Source organism: Sciurus vulgaris (assembly GCF_902686455.1).
Source record: "Sciurus vulgaris genome assembly, chromosome: 1".
Taxonomy (NCBI): domain Eukaryota; kingdom Metazoa; phylum Chordata; class Mammalia; order Rodentia; family Sciuridae; genus Sciurus; species Sciurus vulgaris.
This window is the reverse complement of record NC_136461.1, coordinates 153,333,100-153,354,836: the sequence shown is the minus strand read 5'-3', so window position 1 is coordinate 153,354,836 and position 21,737 is coordinate 153,333,100. Positions and strand designations below refer to the sequence as shown.

At 37.7% G+C, this 21,737-nt stretch overlaps 1 protein-coding gene across 4 annotated transcripts in view; it reads right to left on the bottom strand.

Moving 5' to 3' along the window:
• ZFHX4 (zinc finger homeobox 4) overlaps positions 1-21,737 on the bottom strand; it is a 176,042-nt gene that overhangs the window by 5,166 nt on the left and 149,139 nt on the right. For all 4 annotated transcript variants that reach the window (XM_079152835.1, XM_079152838.1, XM_079152837.1 and 1 more), the window contains exons 6-10: positions 19,172-19,288; positions 12,560-12,693; positions 12,142-12,342; positions 11,508-11,625; positions 5,531-10,957 (exon numbers count right to left, since the gene is read on the bottom strand). In XM_079152835.1, the coding sequence (XP_079008961.1) occupies positions 5,531-10,957; positions 11,508-11,625; positions 12,142-12,342; positions 12,560-12,693; positions 19,172-19,288 (5,997 nt within the window). The remainder of the gene's footprint in view (positions 1-5,530; positions 10,958-11,507; positions 11,626-12,141; positions 12,343-12,559; positions 12,694-19,171; positions 19,289-21,737) is intronic.

Here is a 21,737-nt window from a genome sequence, read left to right as displayed (position 1 = left end):
ACTACAGGACTGTTCAGGATGGAAAAGGGAATTGTAAAAGCCTGCGCCTTTCCTGAAAATGTTTTTAGAGGCAAATAAAGTTGACTGCAGAAGGAACAGACTGAAGCCTAATGGATGACTGGTAGTTCATTTTCTAAGTAGGAAGAGCTCACCAAATGATCACAAGGACTGGGATGAAGGCTCCATGGACTAAAGAAGAATTAACCAGGAGCAAGTAAATCAAGTTTAACTATTGGTGCACAGTTGTAGAAGGAATGGTCGTAAGATTTAATGGAACCAAGTTCTAATTCTGGTCATAGTCTTACCTCTATGCTAAATGCAACATGTGTGTTAAAAAAAAGAGGCACAAGTGACACAGAAATTGCATGCATCTAATCTTCAGCTAGAAAAAAATTAAGGTTCTCCACAGAGTCCACCCAGCCAAGAAAGCTCTTCTTGGGGTTAACATTCATGACAGTCATGTCTGTAAGTTCTGTATTCATTGATTCAACCAACCCTGGATCAAAAACATACTTGAAGAAAAAAAAAATGCATCTATCTATACTGAACATGTACAGACTTTTTTCCTTGTCATCATTCCCTAAACAGTACAGTATAACTACTCATATAACATTTACACTTTATTTTGTACTATAATAATCTAGAATGATTTAAAGCACACAAAAGGATGTGCATAGGTTATTTGGAAATCCTATGCCATTTCACATACGGACTTGAGCATCTGTGGATTTGGGTATCTGCAGGTGTCCTGGTGTGAACTGTTCAACATCACTTTCTCTTTGACCTCTGTCATTATCATATTGCTCTCAATTAGCTGAGATTATTATTGACAACTGCTCTTTTTAACCTTATCACGCCAACTCTTTTCTGGTCTGCTTTGTAACACTTTTTCTTTTCTCTGTTTCTTTTATAGCTGCCACTCACATTTGTCTTCTGTTCTTCCTGGATCAATTAAAAATTCAATATGGATCAAAAATTACATCCTTGAAAATAACATTGTATTTCCAGGAAACACTGAGAGCAGGTGCCCACATTTTACTGAAGAATGGCTCACACATTTGAAATAAATTTAAAATGAAAATGGCTTAAGCTTTGCAGGGATATGATAGGAATGAATGAGGAAATGCCTTGATCTTTAATCCAATTCAGTTTGATAGACCTCTGAGAGTCATGGGACTTAGACCTAGCCCTAGGGAAAAATGTAAAGTAGAGGAGCTGCATTTGGGGACTGGCACCCTCATCTCCCTTGCCTTTATTCCTACAATGTCTGGTTATCTCCATATGCTTTCCACTTGTTTCTCTAAAACATTGTATTAACAAGAAAGACTTAAATAAATGAATATGCTACTATTAAAAAGTCTCAATACATACTAGATCATTTTTGAAGTTTCTTCTTGCCATGATGTTCTGATTTCTTGGTATTCTATGCTTTTTTTTTTTCATTTAACAGAGGATAAAATGATAAGTCAAAAGGAATTAAGACCTAATTATAAAATTTCAAGCCTGAGTGATTTGGGTAGAGGAGACTTTATGCAGGGCAGAAGAGCTTTTGTGTTGTTATAATGATATGTGTTGGTAGCCAGTTTCTTTGCCTACTCACAAAGCCAACCTTAGTTCTAGGTCAAGTATAAGGGTACAGTCTCCTCTTAATTGCATCCTCTTCCAACTAGTATATCCCCCCACACACACCTGAATTTGAGGAAATTGCTAGCTTGCCTATCTCTCTGACATGAGAATTTAAAACAAAGAAAATTTTAAGGAATTAAGATAATAAAAAATAGCAACTGTAATTAGAAAGCAATATGGATCAGTAGTTGTTGGTTCAGGTTTTCCCCATTATATAGTAGTGATCTGTTCCTATGTAGAAGTCATATAATGAAGTAATGGAAATTTTTAGAACACGGAAATAAAAATCCTAAATGATACAGATCAGAGATTATCAGTAATTTTTAGAAATTTAACATCTTGAGAAATAAGCTCAATTAAACAGTTGCTAATTAAAACTTTTAGGAAAAGAGCAGTTGGGAAATAATACACTATAAATATTGAGATTATATGTAAATGATATAAACCATAAAATGTGTAGTGTAAAATTAAGTACCCAGAAAACCAAACATAGAAGAGATTGACAATAATCATGATACAGAATGATTGATGGTAACTCCAAACCAAATGCATATCCAATTTTCTTTTCTTTCATCAAGTTATGATGCTGATGATACATACACTTTTCTGTTTGTTAACTCCTATTCCAGTTTTTAGAAATTTATCTTAGACCAAAATAAAGGTTTTTTCTGTGAATAATCTCATACTATCATAGTATTTTTTTTCTTAAACAGTCATTCCTGAAAGTAAGGCTTTCAGAAGAAAATAAACCACTCCACAAGGAATTTGAATGTAATTCCATGTTTCTTAAACTATGATGTTCCAAATTTCTTTTTGAGGTAAAAATTAAAATGAATATGTATATGCAGTCAATGACAAGTGTGCTAAAATTATTAAGGACATACTTTTATCTAGATTTACCTCAAATGTGCTGGTTAATTACAATGAATTCTGAGAAAAAATGCAAAAGGCATGTTCTCACTTTTTTTTTTTTTATAGCAGCATTATTTTTTTTCTCACTTTTATTTAATGAAATCAGGCTCAGTTGTATTTCCAAACACTTGTGAAACATTTAAAATCAGATACTGCTCAAAATGAGAAATAAGTTAAAAATATAAAATCAAATAATTTTTACATTCACCTTGAGCAAAATGCCAAAGGAAGCCAATATTTTAAAGGATAAAATGTTAAAGTTTTCTCATTTTTTCCAGATATACAAGTATATAATATTCCATTGCCACTCTTCATTTTTTCCCCAAGTTATCATGATAGAAACATTAAAATGTGAAAAAATTGGGGGGGGGGAACTTTTGGACACACTCATTACTTTACAGCATAGTTCACATTCACTGTGGTGCTATTTAGTGATTTCCTTCAGATTAAAATCTTGAAGCCCACCTTCAAAGGGATGGGAGGTCTTTAAAATGAGGTTTCCTAAACTAAACCTATTGAAATTGGTCCAAAAGGAACTTGTCATATTCTCAAAATACAGACCTATTTTACTTATGAAGTAGTTTTCTCATTTAGATTTCACTTAGCTGGGAAGTCTCTCACTCTCATAATGCAAAGGTACTTGATGGATGAGAAATGATACAGTAGGAAGAGGACAATGGAAAGATGAAGAACCACTCTCTGCTCCATGAGGTGGTTAAAACATTCCTCTCTCCCCACCACAGGTAAATTAACCCAAAGAACATGTGAACTGCCAAGTGTGGGAACTCAGTCTCTCAGATGAAGCCCCACTGATAACGCTGCTGTGCTAACATTTAACATTTCTCACAAACAAAGGACTAATTCAAGAGAAATTGCAAACTCCAGTAGGTAGCAATGTTCATGGAGCTTTTCTCTTTACAACATCCCCAGTCAGTTTTGGTCCATGATTTAATAAAGCAACAGATAAAGCACTGATTCCTGGTGTGTTTAAAGGTACTCCTAGCTGTGGAGGACTTGCCTCCAACGTCTTTCCTGGAATGTTGACAATTACACAAAGGCCCATATTTCAGGGGAAGGATATAAATTATTTTTATGATGAGTAGAATGAGGAAAAATGTTAAAATATTTCATAAGCATCTCTGTCCTTCTGTCTCCCTCTTCCATACAGGCCCACTGTGGGCCAGTATCCGAATGACAAACCAGAAGGGCAATAGGCAGAAGGGCCCAATGTTCCAGCAAAAACCTGCTGACCCAGTGGAGAGAAAAACAAAATGCTATAGTCACCACTTACAGGTGACAATCCAATTATCCATCAAAGCAGACTTGTTGATTAAAGGCATAGACACTTCAACTGTTCTAAACCAGTGTAAAATATAAAAAAGTCCTCTATTTTATATAACCGATCATAGAAATTCTGCATAAGACACTTTTCTGTGTCATTAATAATCACGTGGCACATAAAGTGGGACCACAAAGTAACAAGACAGATACCATATGAAAAAAAAAATAGTCATTACATTGTTCTTAAAATACTTATGTTTGGCTTAATTAAAATGTACAACTAAAACATAATTGAAGTTCTAATATTTAAGGCCCCAAGATTATCCAGGCAATTAAGCCATAGCTTCTTTCAGGGGACAGGGAGTTACTGTGACAGCTAAAGGAAGGGACATTGTAGACATATTCCTAGTAACATTTTTTTTGTTTGTTTGTTTGTTTTGTTTTTTTGTTGCTGCTGGGCTCTGTTCTCCTTTCTAAAGCCAACAAGTCATTCAGGACAGGGAACCAGATGAGGTTATTGCATTTCATTGAACCAAGAGACTATTGCATATCATCTTTTCCATGCCTGTTAAAAGGGGAGTAACTTCTTAATATCACAATAGAATTTTTTTTTTTTTGTAAGAGAAGGATGGAATTGAAAAGTTCAAAATTTCTGTAAAAGTCCAATTTGTGAAATGAAAAACTTTCATTATGTTCTTTGTGAACTTTGTAGATATATGTAATTAGTAAATGCTAGGTAAGTCTCCTTAGAAAAAACCACCACTGATAATTTGAAAATTAAAACTTAAAAAAATTACAAGAGAACTATGTTTTCCTATTTTGGGTGATACATAACTTTTTAAAATATTTGTGGCTGCATGATTATATAATGCATGATATTCAATTTATTCAACCTAATATAATTGAACACATAAATTTATTCACAAAATCTAAACTGCTCAAATTACATTTCTCTTAACAAACACAGAATTGAATTCAGCATTTGGGAAGGTTGCCTCAAATGGCGCAATTTGTTATGTCTTAATTATAAATCTAAGCTGTGGCAGGTCAGAGAAGTATCAGGACATGGAATAACAGTAATGTATTTCTAAGGGTATAAGTTTATTTAAATAAGTAGCAATGGATGCTACAAAAATCAAAATTTCATAGCACTACTGAATTACCAATTATCAAAGAAGTCATATTTGTAGTAATTAAACTTTAGACGTACACTTCATTATGTGCTAGGTGCAATGTGGGTGAATTTCTGTGGCTAGAGCGCCTTCAACTTTTGAATGTCATTGCACTTACTAGGGAGGCAAACAAATTTAAAAAAAAAAGCAAAACAAAAATCCTGCCCCTTGGAAAGAACATAAATTAAAAGACTGATTTTCAATGTTTTGTTTTTTTTAATATGTATGTGAAATACTATGCAAGGTGTTTGTGTTGGAATGTCATTTGAAATTATTATTGAAATTGATATGTAAAAATATTTCTAAGGTATAAAGATGTGATGATAAAATAGTGAATACATTGCTAAGAATCTGCTATGATCTATCTAGTCTTTATTTTTCTGCATGTCCAGGTTGATCTACTTCTTGGTTATCAGTTAGAACTCAATATACATATATTTCAAATAATTTATTGAAATCCAAACACACCCTGTTCTTGGTTACATATGATTGCCTAGTGCTACCTATTAATTAGACTGACTTTCCTTTAAATAACTTACTGTTTGAATTTTGTGGAAATCCAGGCAAGGAGGATGGACCATTCATTCCGGGGAGAAGGACTGGAGGAAGGCCGGGGAGTCCTGGATAGGCTGCTGGCAAGCTGATACCATGGAGGGAGCTGCTGTCCATCATGCCTGACTGTTGTACCGTTAGGCCCAGAACATCTGAAGCTTTCTTTATTCGATCAAGTTCTTGTTGTGCCATCAGCTGCCGAACAGTAGTTGGAGCTAAATAATCTTTCTCCCGATCTAGCTGACTGCCCACAGTCTCCCTCACTTTTGAAATGTGCTGTTTGGAGAAAATATGATCTCTGATGGACAAACGGGCAGAGTATTTCACCCCACAGAGGGTACACTCTGGTTTGGTACCTTCCGTTCCACTTTGATTGATCATGAAAGGCTTCCCTATGTTGATTTTAAATTTCTTTTCCTTTGCCCTTGCATTCTGAAACCATACCTGGACCACACGTTTGGGCAGACCAATCTCATTGCCCAGCATTTCACATTCTTGCATGGTTGGAGTTCGGTAGTCACTGAAGCAAGCCTTGAGAACCTTGAGTTGAAGATTGCTCATCTGGGTCCTGAAACGCTTGTGACCTGGCCGATCGTTACTTTTGGATTTAAAAGGGTTGCCAGACCCGAATGGATTTGGCGAGCTCGGGTCGGCTATGCTGGAGGTTTCACTGCGGTCAGCGTTGTCATCGGGGTCATCGGTGATATAAAAGCTTTGGTCATGGTCACCATCTTTCTCATTGAAATGGATCGATGGACTCGTAAGAGAAAAGAGAAACTTGTCATCGCAGACCTCAGTTGTGGGTGTGGTTGCTGGTTTTGGCAAAGCATCCAGAGTTTTTGGCTCTTTAGGAGAGAGAGCTGGTTTCACATCTGCAGAACTTCCCGTGGTACTTTCCATCTCAGCGTTGCCCTCATCTCCAGTGGTGGCATCGCTGATGGCCGTATTGATGGACGAAGTCTCATCAAAGTCAGCTTTAGTTTGATCATATCCAGACTCAGCAGGAGGGGCATTTAAATTCTCTACATCCTCAGGACATTCTGCTTTAAAAGAAGAAGGGCTTAAAAGATTCTTCGGCGACAGCTCTGCTGTTTTACTAACAGGCGTTGACACTGTAGAAGCCAATTCATTCTCACTCGATAGATCAATTTTAGTTAATGGCAAAGACGGATAATCAAAATAAATGTATTTCTGTGGGCTTTCTCCTCCGTCCTCTGTGGATATTAAAGGGCTTGGTGGCAAGCTGTAACCCGCCTGCTTTCCTTCATTCCAGTGCCGAGAGCGAATGTGGCTTTCCAAAGCTGACTTGGCTTTAAACAGGGCTCGGCAGAATGGACACCGTTTATGAGACTGTGCTGGCCCCACTGCCCGGAATTGGCCTTTCCTTTCTCTTGCACGTGTATTCTGAAACCAGACTTGAACGACTCTTTTTTTCAGCCCGACTTCACGTGCGATATGATCGAGCATTTTGCGGGTAGGGTTGGAATCCAGCAAATATTTTTCGTAGAGTATTTCCAGTTGTTCAGGGGTGATTGTGGTTCTCAAGCGCTTATCACGGTGTTGGTCTTCACCACTATTCCCTCCCTCCTTTTCACTGCAATTATTATCTTCTTTATCATCCATTTTCCTTTTCAGGGAAGCAGCAACAGTGCCCGGGGTTGTGGCGTGAGAGGAACTGGTCTGAGGTGGCATTTGTGTGAGAGAGCTACCCAGCAGCTGTCCAGTCATCAGAGGGTTGTTGGGGTCAAATATCATGTAGGGCATGTCCAAGGGCCTTTCCAAGAATGGAGAGTGAAGGAACTGGTTTTGAGCAGCGAGGAAGTGCATGTGCTGGTGCTCCTGCCAAAGTTCCAGAGTTGGGAAGGCAACTGTACACTGATCACATTGGTACTGGAGTAACTGTGGAGGTAGACTGTTCTGGAGAGAAGTCATGGAAATCTGCAGTGGACTGGAAGGGACCGGGGTTTGAGAGGCTGAGGGAGGTCTTCCAATAAGTTGAGATTGTTTTGGTGGCTGTGTCTGTGGCTGGGCTGTGGGTGCCTGTGGTGGGTCTGCCGAAGTCGATGCTAACGATGGGGCTGGTTTGGTGCCTTGAGAAGGGGGAGAGGGGTCACTCTGCTTTGGCTTTTCTGTGGGATATTCAGGTTTTGGAGAAGCCTTCTCAGGTTCTGGTTTGGGTGATGGAATCAAGGGTGTGCTCGTCCCAGAGCCAGAACTTGCTGCAGGGACAGCAGTGGTTTTGGCTGCATCCGTTTGTCCAGATCCTGCGCAATGCTTGTAAACCACCTGATCGGTGGCATCCATGGAGTCCTCTGTCTGGCTTTCATCTTGGGCATCATCATCTTCATCCTTATAACACTGTTTTTTCTGATGCGTAATCAAGTCAAAGATCCTGGGGAAAACCACATTGCACTTTTTACATTGGTACTGCATGTTGCTCGTTCGAATGTAGCGTTCGTTTGTGAGTTCTCTCTTTTCATTGTCTTTAGTTTCTGCTTGATTCTCATAGCTCTTTCGTGCTTTCTGCCGGGCGTTCTGGAACCATACAACAATAACCCGAGTGGGTAGATTGAGAACGGTAGAGAGTTGTTCTATTTCATCATCTTTTGGATAAGCGTTTGTGTCAAAAAAGTCTTGTAGAACCCTTAGCTGGTAGTCGGTAAATCTCGTCCTAGAAGACCTTTTACTGAACGATGCATCCGATTTGTAATGTTCTAAAGAGGCGGGCTGTGGATCAATTCTGATATCTTCCAAAACAGTTATAGGAGGGTTACTGAAATTGTATGGTGAATCCTTATTTCTCTGTCGTTCCTTAAAAAGTGTATTTCGAAACCAGTGTTTGATAACTTTTTGAGAGAGGCCAGATTTCTCTGCCATTTCTTGGATCTGTTCTTCACTTGGAGAATTATTGATGTCAAAATAAGCCCTCAGGATTTTTAGCTGATCATCTGTAATTCTTGTCCGTGGGCGTTTGAACTGTGAATGCCTTAAGAAGTTGGGATCTAACCCGAGCTGCTGCTGGCAAAGTTGAGTGAGATCTGCGGAGAGGGTATCCATCTGTGGCAACTGCAGGGCAAGCTGTGGGGGCAGTGCAGGGTGTTGCACAGGTTGCATCATGATGGAAGGAAAGAGGGGAAGGTCCAGAGAAACAGGCAGCTGGACCTGGGGAGTGGCAGAAGGTGGAGGGGGAGGGGGAGGGGGAGGAGGAGGAGGGGGTGGGGGAGGGGGTGGGGGAGTGGGTGGTGGAGCTTGCAGAGGAGTAGAAACCGCGTTTGGGATTTTCACAGGACCCATGGGAGAAGGCTGTGGGGGAGCTGGTGGCAGGGGAGGAGGCGGAGGAGGAGGTGGAGGTGGTGGTGGTGTTTCAGGGGAAGAGGGAGAAATTGGATAAAGCTTGTCATAGGCCTCCCTGTATTGGCGAGCAAATTTTTCTAGTGCTCCATAGGGAAAAAATTGTCCATGTACATGTTCTTGGTGACTCTTTAAGATGAGAACATTGGAAAACAATTTACCACACGTTCCACATTCCAGTTTGTCAGTGTTTTCCCCTTCGCCGTTCTTGTTCTTCTTCTGTACCTTCTGCCTGTTTTCATTATACTGAATGACTAGTTCGAAACCAAAGTTTTCCAATAAAGCTTTGGCGGCATTTCCTCTGGCCCCCGAGGCTATTCGGGGTGGAGGGATGGATGGTTCCAAGGATTTTTGCTTCTTTATGTCTTTGCCTTCTTTGAGTCCTTCACCTTCACTTACAAATTCTTGCTTTGGTTTCTCTTGCTTTTCAGCAATCTCTTCTGCTTCCTTATAAGACGGTATGTCCTTCATGATCTGGCAGTCTGTACTGGTTAAATTACTTTGCTCTTGTTTCAATATTTTGCTTGGTTGCTGCTGCTGCTGCTGCTGTTGCAGTGGCTGCTGCTGCTGCTGTTGCTGCTGCTGTTTCTGAGGCTGCAGCTGGGGCTGTGTGGCTTGGTACTGTTGTGCTTGCTGCTGTAGAATCTGGAGTTGAGTTTGGCCAACATGATGTTGGGTTTGGATCTGCTGCTTCAGATCTTCAAGCAAAGAGCCAGCCATTCCCGTCATGCCGGGCATACCAAATGTGGCAGAGCCTGGCAAGCCCAAATCTGGACCCAGACTAAACTCTGTCCCAGGTATGTAGAATGGAAAGAGAAACTGAGGCTGCTGAAATTGCAGCAGTGCTTCTGGGGTCATGGGAAAATGAGGCAAAAAGGCTGGGTTTAGAAACTGTGGCTGAAAGAACGCAGCTTGCTGTTGTAACTCATGTTGCAGTTGCATCTGAATTTGTGCTGGTGACTGTGGTGGGTGATGTGTAGGCTGAGCAGAGATTAATTCAGGAGTTTGCTTTTTATTTAATTCTTTGGCATCTAAGTGGGTATCTTTGCTGTTGACTGCTGCTAAACTCATGGAATCTAACATCCCTTGGCCAGGGCTATTCACGTTTGCTGCAATGCTGTGCCCACTGGCCACATGCCCGCTGGGCTCCAACTTTGCAGCCCTGGCCTTTGTCTGGTGGAGCACAGACCTCATGTGGATTTCCAATGTCGAGCTTTGGCTGTATGCAACATTGCAGATGCTGCACTTGTAGGGTTTGTTGTCTGTGCTGCTGTTAGTTTCTTGTGGGACGGGACTGGAGGCTTCCTGCAAAACCTTTTTCAACTTATGCAAGTGAGACACTGAATTATAATGGACCAAAAGAATGTTCTTTTGGGTGAATGACTCTTTACACACTGTACATTTGTATGGACGAGATGGATCAAGGAATTTTTCCATTGTAAAATTGGGCCCTTTTCGAAAAGGTAAGGTCCGCTTTGGTTCAGAGCCCAAGTCATCTGGAATAGAACTACTATCACTTCCTACAGGACTTGCCTTCCCTTCATGGTCCACCTCATACTCTCTCTCCATTTCCTGCTCTAAGCCATGGTCATCCTGGGCCATAGCTTCACTTTCTGCCCAAAGTTCACCATTCACGGGCAAGGAGGCATAGAGCTGTTGAAGTTCAGTTTCACTCAGTTCAGGGTGGCCTGCTTCCAAGTGTTTTTTTAAAGCCTGGAATGTACGGAAACTACGCTGGCAGAGGTTACACATTGTTGCAGCCCGAATTGCATGATACTGGGAATGTATCTGAAGCTTCTGCATAGTTTTAAAAGCCAAGCTACAATGGTTACAGCGATACTTATAAACATGGCGGTCAGAAACAGAGAGCGGTTGTCGTTTTTGCTGTTCACTTAGTTGATCTTGCAGTGTGTCAGGGATTTTCACATCTTTACTGCTATTTTTATTCCATTCCAACACTTCTGAGGGTTCTTTTGCTGATTTTTGCTCCTCACTCTTTATTTCCACGCTAGCCTTTGAATCCTCGAGACCTGCCATACTTTTCTCATCCATTGGGTTTTCACCTGTTCAGAGAAAGCACAAATGTATCTGTTAAAGTAAGAAACCTACTGTTCCAACATCAATAAAGATTGCACACAGGACCCTGTAAAGATCTCTGCTTAATTAATTCCTTGAAGAAATGTTTACTGAGTAACTATTATACGGACAGCATTGGACTGGACATTGAAGATATGAAGGTGAGTAAGAAATCATCACCGATCTTGGGAAATTTCAGGTAGGGAAGAAAACAAGTCAAGAGTAAAAAAAAAAAAATAAAATAAAATACAATATGCTGCAATCAGCACAATACCAAGGGCTATAACCTTGGTGTTTGTGAATTAAAACAACATACAATATTCTTGGCTGTTCAGCAATTGGGTTCCTCAAGGACAGGTCAAGATAACCAGTTGGTCAAATATGCCTTGGAGAATAAGGTTCATGGAAACATCATTCATTTTCTTCCCTTCATGCTTTTTAAAAAATAAATCTTTAATAGTAAGAATGTTGGAGCACTGCCACAAGGGCAAGACCCTGAGTGCTTTTTCCACAGATCTTCATCACAAGCTGCAATACCTGTATATTTCCCAGATGCCTCTGCTGTCATGGCTGCAGGTGTGTCCCGCTCTGACTTCTCAGAGGAGGCTGCTGGCAGTAGCATACTGTTTGGCATCATCACATCAGGGACAGGCACCTTTAAAAACCAAAAGCATTCCAGATTAAATGTACTCCAGAAATCATAAACTCTATCACTTCTCTCATTTGGCAGTAGCATATCCCATTTGCATTTTTCCAACCAAAGCAGGGCCATCTATCCCTTCAAATCTCAGACCAATGCTGTTACCATGCTGTATTCTTCTTTTCTTTTTCTTTCTCTTGATTATAGTTTCAAGATTTTTGTAGGTCTATTTTTTTATAATGATAATCAAGAAACTTTGAAATGCAAAGTGCCCACGAGTCATTTGATTAACATTACAGATATAAAAAGACCACAAAACACGTAATTAATTAGGCTATGCTTTGTATCATATTTTTTTCTCTAAGCAAAAGAGACCACAAATGGGCCTCTACTGTGATTTCTATAACACAGTCAATAAAAGACCTTTCACTAGCTCAGAAGAAATAAATTTCTACCAACTCATAATTACATATTTGCATTGATAGTTTACCCAGATCATGTCACACAAGCATCAACATTTGGTATCCTTACTGTCATAAGCAGCTTCTCCACACAATCTGGAGACACACTGTGCAAATGAGTCAGGTGCAGCTGGAGGTGCATTTTGTTGCTGAGGACGTCCTGGCAGAGAGGACAGCAGATGACCGGTTGCACTGAATGCTGCGACAGCACATGCATCTGGATCCGACTTTGGTCCCTACTATTGTAGTTACAATAAGGACACTGATAGAACTGGAAAAGATTGAATAAACACGACCTCTCTGAGTTAATGTATTTTGATGACTTCAGAACTTTGGCAGTAATACCAAGTGTTAATAATATTGCCCTTGGAGATGTTTATGTGCATTTCAATCATATGGAATCTTTGGGGTTCTAAAACCATTAGGAACAAGTAAACAAACAAACAAAAAATAGATTTACACGACAAAGGGAAAACAACATTATTTACCTGTTCATGACAGAATTTACTGTCCTCTGAAGGTTTTGACCTTTTTGTTGCAACATCCTCTTCTTTCGCCAGCAGGAGTGGCTGGGTGCCCCCTGCCACACTGACTTTTAGCTCCTTCTCTGGTGTGATTATTCCTGATTCCAAAAAAGAACGGGGCACTCAAATTATAAACATGATATCATAATCAGAAAATTATGTTTTTCAAATAACTGTGACTCTCAAATGACTGAATTTGAAATGATGCTAAGCCCAAAAAACAAAAAGCACCATTTCTTTTGGTCCACTAAGTGGACTTTATAAATATATTTTCAAATGCACTCCTGTCTCATGCTTAGATAACCCTAGGTGGCCTTGGGAGGTTTATCAATAACGTGTGCTCTCTGGTGTCCCAGAATGCCTCCATCGTGTTAAAGTCAGTCTACTCCCATTCATAAACATTAACTTGGAAATTCATTATTTTGATTAATATCTAATCAGCTATTTCTTTTCTAAATTCTTGAGTGAGGAGAAGATTTCAAAACTCTAAGAAAACCTGGCTTGTTATAACTCAGCAACTAAAATAATATTTTGACATCGTTAATGGATGTAAAATTTAAAGGGACATTAAAGCAAACTGTACATTACATTTCTGTTACTGCTATCAGGTATATTCTCTTTGCTGGAGATGTTTCAATACTTGGCTGTACACACAGCATTACAGTAGAAATCTTAAGAAGACAATTGTTTTATAAGGTTAATCCAAATATTTGGTGTTAAAGACAACTTAAAATTTTGCCCCAATGAGCAATATAATGTGGTGGAGTCTCACACACATCAAAGAAAAGAGCACAATTCTAATTTCCCAATCTAACAGAAAATTCTTTCCAGCATCAATTTGCCCGATAATCTCCTCTGTGAGGCTAGATATTACAGCGACATTGGGTAGGCACGTCACATACATCTCACGACAAACACAAAACCTCATTTACCAGCCATTCCAATCTCATCATAGCACGGCATCATCTGACCTTTTTTCTGCTGTTTATTATGAGTATTTCTAATTTTAACTTTCAATTTTCACCATCTTCCAGTCAATTTGCAACTAAATTATTTCCAGGGTGAGGACACTATCACTGGACAACTGGGTGCAAATACATCTTGAAATGCAATGAAGCTAAACCATTGATTGCTATCAGACCCAGCGTAAATATATAGTCCAGGCGTAATCTGATTGTATGCTGTGCATGAAGATTTATCTTGACTTTTTTTCAATCCACATGCAGTTCATATAAATGTATAAATTGAAGTTGTTTTTTTTTTGCAAAATAACCCACTTTTAATTTTAAAATAAGGTCAAGGGTGTTGTGGAAACAAAGTAAAAATGAACAAAAAGAAATCAATTCTGTTTCTACTCTGGGTAGAGATGAATAATTTATACCATATAAATAAATTCAGAAATTTCAAATTCAAAAGAAATTTTAGAGTGATTCTGGGGAGACCAAAATTAAAATAGAACTGAAATGATATAATGACAATAATTTGATTCCCTTCAGGTTTGAATGAGTTCCTGACATACAGAATTAGTGCTGAGTTTTCAACAGATTATACTGATATTCATTTCTGGATTTATAAACATTGAATTTTATTTTAATTGATACTTTTGTTCTTTATTTACATATTCCTTGGAGAATTTTTAATTCTTTTTAGATATTTAAAAAATAATTTGTCTTATTTGTATTTGAATAAACTTAAATCTGAAGTAGATTTAAAAGTTTCATCATATCAATTAAAAAGTATGTTCATATTTGATACCCAAAGAAGTACTGAAACTGGGGATGTTCATCTCACAGTTAAATCTGGAATCAAAATTTATTTTTCTTTCTCAGAGTAAAGGCAGAATATATTTTGTGCTATTGTTTAGAAGATGTTTAAAAATTTACAAAAATTATATATTTAATATTTGCAAATTCACTGTTTATGTGTCAGATCAAGTTGTGCAAAATTGACTGTCAATTAAATCAGCAGGTGTCCAGTTGCCTTCACCTGTGAGATTTTTCTTTAAAAGTTTCCATTAATAAGTAGGAATATGCTTCCTTAAGAGATGAATACTATGATGTATTCCTTTATCATTGTTTTATGTTACTGGTAGAATTGGACAAGACCAAATTTTAAGTCCGTTCAAGACTTAAATGAAAAAGAATGTTCATGACTTTTGTTGCTTGCAGGCCCTCTGGAGCATTAGAAATAGAATAAACTTTGCAGAAACTTATATTAAATGTATAGTCATGGACTTATTTACATAAATATATATAATGTGGTATCTTATCCTAACATTGATACTATAGAAGATGAATAAAAAACCAGGCAAGAGGGTGCCTGCTTGCAATCTCAGCAACTCCAGGCTGAGGCAGGAGAATTGCAAGTTTGAGGTCAACCTGGGCAGCACAGTGAGATACCATCTCAAAACAAAAAGAAAAAAGGACTGGAGGTTTAGCTAAGTGGCAGAGCACACCTGGGTTTAAGTCCCAGTTACACAAACAAACAAAACATGAAAACATGTGATTTCAAGGTTTGAAACATTATACTAAGCTTATACAGTAATGTGCATTTGGGGGGTATAATTTATACCTGTGTATTAAGAACATATTATTTTAAACTTATTAATATTTATCAGAAATATAATTGCTTTTGGTGCTGGGGTTGTAGCTCAGTGATAGAGTGCTTGCCTAGCATGTGTGAGGCACTAGGTTCTATCTTAAGCACCATGAATAAATAAATAAATAAATAAAATAAAAGGAACTGCATCCATCTATAACTGAAAATATTTAATATGTGTATATATATATATAATCACTTTTGAATTTAGCGATGTTTTGTGTTGCATCAAGAAAGTAAAATTTAAGTTTTAAGTCAACTATTATAGGGCTATTTGGCTAATTAACTGCATTAGCTGAACCATGACTGTTCACATTAGTTGTGAACTTTCCAAAGACCATTTTGCTTTAAATTAAGAAGCTATAAAATTATAAATAAAGGCTAGCCTGCCTAACATTAGCTAGGTGCCCCAGAAATGCAAGTCACTCATGGTAAGAAAGAGAAAATACTGAAGTGTAATAACATATGACAAAAATGACTCTTGAGGAGGAGGGAAGTTGGCAGGATTATTTGTAAAGACAATGGAAGACACATTTTATGCATGCTTGTCTTTTGTACTCAGAGGGGTATTATCTCAAGTTTAATACTATGCCATTCCTGGTGTATTATAGGAAATTTGCTTGGGGTTTTTCTTGAATTCTATTTTCCTAGAAATGCCTTTTATTAGCTAAGAGTCAATTAATTTTAGGAAGGTTTGATCATATTTTGTGATTAGTTATAGTTTATATCTGCAATCTTATTTGAAGTAAACCCTGTTTGTTACCAAAGACCAGAAAAAAATTAAAATAGATCATAATATATTTTGCATTATAAAGGACATTAAAACATTCTCAAAGAACAATGTCATTTTAATGAATTTTACCTAAAAAATGAAGTCAAATTACAAATAAGCACTGCCACATAGATGAGCCAATGATTATCTGTCAGTTATAGGATTAGCTAACTTGCATGAGATTGCTAATATAAAAAAGACATAATTCATTTCAATTCAGATGTGCCTACTTAATAATTCTCAATCCCTAAAATACAGAAGGTTGTAAAATAGTTTATACTCATAACAAATGAGGAAAATCCAATAATGCATGTGTACCCCAAGCAAATCTTGAAAAAAAAACAATAAAACAAAACACTCAGTTATTATTTATGAGTCAATATATTTGATAAAGTTTGAATACTATAAAACTTGGATATAACAGATGTTATTCAACTCTAAATAACTCTAAATTATAATTACCAGTACAGTATTCTTTCTAATGAGACTAGAATGAAAGGATAATTTTAATTGCAATAATGAAGGTTAATTTCCATCTTTCCTCCTGTTTACTCCCTTATTAAAAAGTGGTCCCCTTAGCCATGGCAGAGACATATTACATTTTCAATGCAAATGTATTAATCTGGATAAACTCTATATTAATTCTTGTACTGCACAGAGCTATAATTTGGATTATAATTAATCTAAAGTGGCACTAGATTTAAATGACAATATAAATGAGGCATTAGGAAGCTTTTCTATTATGAATGAATATTCAACAAATATAACTTGCATATTGCCAAGTCTCATTTTGAGAGCTCCAGTTCTACAGATTAGTGTCAGCCACACAGCACAACAGCTTACACAAACAGCCTTCCTAACGTGTGTTAATTCCTTCCTGTCTAAAAAGTTCTGTTTTAAAGTGGGGTCAAACTGTTTTCCCATCTAACATATTAAGATATTAATTATAATTTTGTTACTATTTTTTGATAATTTTAACTGATAAAATATTTATATATATGGAATTATGTGGATAGTTATTTAATCATTAGAAATATTTACAAGGAAAAAAAAATCCATGTAGAAATTCTTTAACCTAATGATTGTCAATTGAAAAAGCACAAAGCCTTGTTAGAACTTCATGTTAGTTTCCAATAACAAGAACTCTCTTGAAGGCTGGGAGATTTCAAAGTGAAATATTTGCATCCCAGCATTTGATTTTAGTTGGTGCTTGCTTAAAGCTAATTTTTATCCCTGTAGATGCATGGGGGAAGACCTTTATGGGAATAAAATTTGTTTTAAATAACTACCATTGTGCAATGTTCTATGTCCTCTCAGACACCCAGGTTCTGTCTGTGTGGTGCAATTAGGCACCCAAGGAAGCTATAACTCATCAGGACATTAGGGAGCCATTGGGTCCATTATTTATGCAGAGCAGTAAGTAAACAGCATTGGTGGAGGTAGAGTCCTGCATCTGTGGTATATTCTAAGTAAGAATCATTCCTCAATGGTAAGACTGGATCCATTTTCAAGGTATTCCCAGAATCCATCCTTCACAAGGTACTAGATATTAGATATTTAATACCATGCATAAAGTCCTAGTATTACATAGGGCACTCAATAAATGCTAATGTGATATCTGGGTGTTTTACACACTCTTCTGAAGAATGAGAAAGATACACTTTGCAATCTGTTTTGGTACTATTCTGGGAAAGTTATCACTAAATACAGAGAAATACTGCCATCCCTGAGCCAGTCAAGCAGCTAGCCTTGATGAAGTCTACCATAAAGTGAGTAAACTGACCACCTTGCTATTTCCGGTCTTTTTCAAATGAAGTTTAGATAGTACTACCCTTGACATTAACTGATCACTACGTTCTTCAAATTCCTTGTCAGTAGCCTTAGGAGCCAACTTGCTAATATACTGCTAGGGCATCTTTTCAGTGATTTAGCTTTAGGCTTAATACCAACCTTAGATCCTCTTTGTTCAAATCAAATTAGAATCATATGTTAGACACTATATCCTAGAAGCAAATAACAAACGTACTTTTCTCACTAGATTCTTCTAAGAAAATCAGTAGTAAAAGGTGTGGTTGGGGGAGCAGGGAGTCACTTTAGATAATTTTTGAATGGCAAGCAAAACTTAGATATGAAGACAATGAATTACAAATATAGGATAATTCAGAGTTAAATAAACTTGTATGTAAAAAATGATACATTTTGCTCAATCCAATATCTTATAGTGAATACAAGCTCCTTTATATGCAGCTGTCACTTGAATTCAAGAAAAAGATAGATGACTACCTGAAACTAATAGGCTTGAACCCGTTTCAGCACTTCTTCTGCTTCAATGAGTCCAACATAATAAAACTAGGTATAGCGTGCAGCAAAAGTAGGCAATGTAATATTCATTGCGACCATAGATTTCCATCTCATACATACAAAGCATGGATGAAGCCATATATTTGCCAAATCAAACACAGAAAAAGCCTTAGGTATCTACACCAGATGCTGGCCTAGGGTTTGTTTGTGCACAAGTAAATGTCATGACACGAAGGTTTGTTTTCAAAGACAGTAGCTTTCATTACTGGGATTTGTCTATTCTGGAAGATCAAAATTACCCAGCACCTAATCCCTTTTCAATGATATTTCCTCTTTCTTAGGCTGAATCATCTGTAAACTTTTTCACTGGATTTTGTTTGAAATGCTTCAAATAGATGCCCTTAAAAAGGGCAAATTCCTGAGTGTAAGTTGAAAAAAAAAAAAAAGAGGAAAAATAGCACTTATTTTTAGGGTTATGTGATTTGGGAGGGGGTACCTATGATTGAATGACAAAGTTCAAGTGATATCTAATCCTATGCTTATGAAAAATTAATATGCCATCAGAGGAATCACAAGTATAGCTAAGATTAATGAAAGGCGCTTAAAAAATTACAAGCACACAAACTGATTTGATTAAAAAATAATCTTGCTGGTCGTCCTGTAATATTCTTCAACTTATCCACATCTATTCTGTCAGATGGTTATGATTAAAAATAGGTCAATGGGAGGCTACTGATAGAAATCACATGCAAAATGCACATGCAATGAATAGTAGTAGGAATGTTCAGACAGTTTAAAATGAATAAAAGCTTTTAATAAGCTTTGTGGGGGGGAGGAAGGAAGGGCAGATTGCAGGGAATGGATGGGTGGAGGAAAATGAAAGGGGAAAGAGTGGAGCATCTTACCAGAATCTTTATGAGAGCTCTTGCCTTCGCCATTATCCCTCTCACTTGCATCTTTCTCATCATCCTCAGTCACTGCTGGGGGCTTAATAGCTCCTTCTATCTCCTCACTTTGTTCTTCTATTAAGAAACAAGACCAGTGAATAGAATTGAAGGGAAAAAAAAAAACCTAAAACACACATTAAAATAAACTTGGTGGCCACTTTAGAACTTTATTTATGAATTGTGTGTAGCTATTCCTGCTCAAAAGAGAACATACATCTATGCAAAAGTTCATGTCAGAATATGCTGAGTGTACCCGTGCAAATTTTTATCTAAAGCAACTTTGATTTTAACCATTGAGAGCCTGCATCTGTACTAAAAAAAGAAAAATGAAAAAAAAAGAAATCATTTTTAGTATAGTTTGATACAATTTAAGATGAAAAAGATTTTTAAAAAAATTAGTGGAAGGAATTTCTATACTTTCAACAGTAGGACCTTCTAACAACGTGGACCCTGTTCCTTGGACTTGAATAGGTGTCAGAATGAACCAGATTCTTAGAAAAAAGCTTTAGTGAAATAATGTAACAATGGGTTAAATAAAAGACAGGTATTGTTCCTTCCTTTGGATCCCAGAACTCTGAGGAATTCTGTGAAATTTGGGTAGAGGAAGAGTTTGAAACTTTAGTTATAGTGGGAATATTTTTTTAAAAAAATAGGGGGAGCTATACAGGGTCGAGGACATAACAAGGTATACTTCTATGACAACCACATCACCCCACACCTCATTCACGGGTTCACACCAGCTAGATTACATGGAAATCCTCATAGTAACTCAAACCTATTTAATTATTCTGTAAATCTTAGCTATGCCACTGCTGGTGGATTAATCTGTTTATGCAGTTAGCCTCTATGCTGGGGCTGTGCAGCACTAATCCGTGAAAGGCCCACTGTTCTCTTTCATCCTGCGATCATTTGTCTCTCAGTGTGCTGATGTCACATTTTAATGAATTTTTAGCAATCTGAGTAATGCCAGATAACCAGGCTCGCAACTCCCCACAGCATGGCATGCTGTTTTCATTGCAGCACAAAAAATAAAATCATATTCCCCGGTTCAGGTAGGAATTACATAAATTAGGAGAAGAAGGTAAAATGGGATTTGAAGCACCAGGCTGCTCAATTTCATAAAATCTTTAATGACCATATAAATTAACCCTGGAAAGGCAAAAGGTCATCGACACACATTTGCATACACTCTTCTATTTGCTTTTGATAAGCAGAGCTTTTATGCAGAGAACATGATACAATTAACCCTTCAATAACCATACAAAACGCTGCTACGGACATTTTAAGTGTCAAGCATTAACTGAAAATTACACACTGAATACAATTTTCATTGCAAATGCTATAGTGATTGAAAGGGGAAATCGTGGCCCTCTCCACACCCCATGTTTTATTAATAACATTCTGACAGCAGAATGAAATATCCACTGTCATATGTAGCAGCTGAGCACAAAAAAAAAAAAAATTATATTTAGTGCCTCGCTTGCCAGCCATGCTCTGCAACTGTGTGAGTAGGAAAACAACAGAGGGGAAACCATTTGGGGCTCCATAGGAAACTCCAAAAAGCTAAAGGGAAAACAAGGACACTTAATACATTCAAATAAGAGTTTGGTTCAAATGTGAGTCCTCCAAGGCGCCATAGGAATCCATTTATTCTATTTTTGCACTTTGCACAAAAGCAGAGGGGAGACCCTGGTTAAGGTCATCAGTCATCTTAAGGTTTAGGGGAAGCTTCCCTTTCAGGCAAAAACACATGGAAATTTTACTATAAGAAGATAAAGAATCTTTTCTGGCTTTATCCTGCTTTCACCCACCAGCAACCATCAGTTACTGATCCAACACAGGCTTATTCCAGCACTGGCTGGACTGGCAGGTACAGTGGTCCAGACAAATGGGTTTGCAAAGCTGGAAGGTTGTGGTTCTGCCAGGTCCACAAATATGGTGTGATATCCAGAGTCAGGCCCATGACAATTTCTTTTCAACTCATCGTGGTGAAGGGATGCAAGACTTATTTGAGGAGATTTACTGGACTTTTCCCCCAGGGCTGGAAAATGAAGTGTCAGAGTGCTACTGAGTGTCCTTATCTTGAGGGGACATAAAATTGTAAGGGCTATCGCAACTCACATTAATAAAACATTGTGTGTCAGGAGAAGAAAAAGAAAATTATGAAGGCACTAAAAGAAAAGCTACACTATAATCTGGGTCTCATCAGACAGATTTTGCAAGGTCCTCTTCTTCATTTTCTGGTATGTGTTTTAAGTGTGAGAGAAATTCCCAGACATGTTCTTCTATACATCACTGTGGTGTCTGACCTCCGCGTGACCCTGGCAACAGTTTGAGAAATCTGAATGTGAACAAAGACTCTGTGTCCGCAGCAGGGAAAGATTGTGGGATAGACTCTCCCCATCAACTTAATCGCAAACAGCAGTTCTGAGGCCATAACTTTGCCCGGCTCCTCCAAGCCACAACTCATAACCCTCAGAGGTGGATTTGCCTGCAATGCCTCTGCTTCTGTGACTTTTTTTTT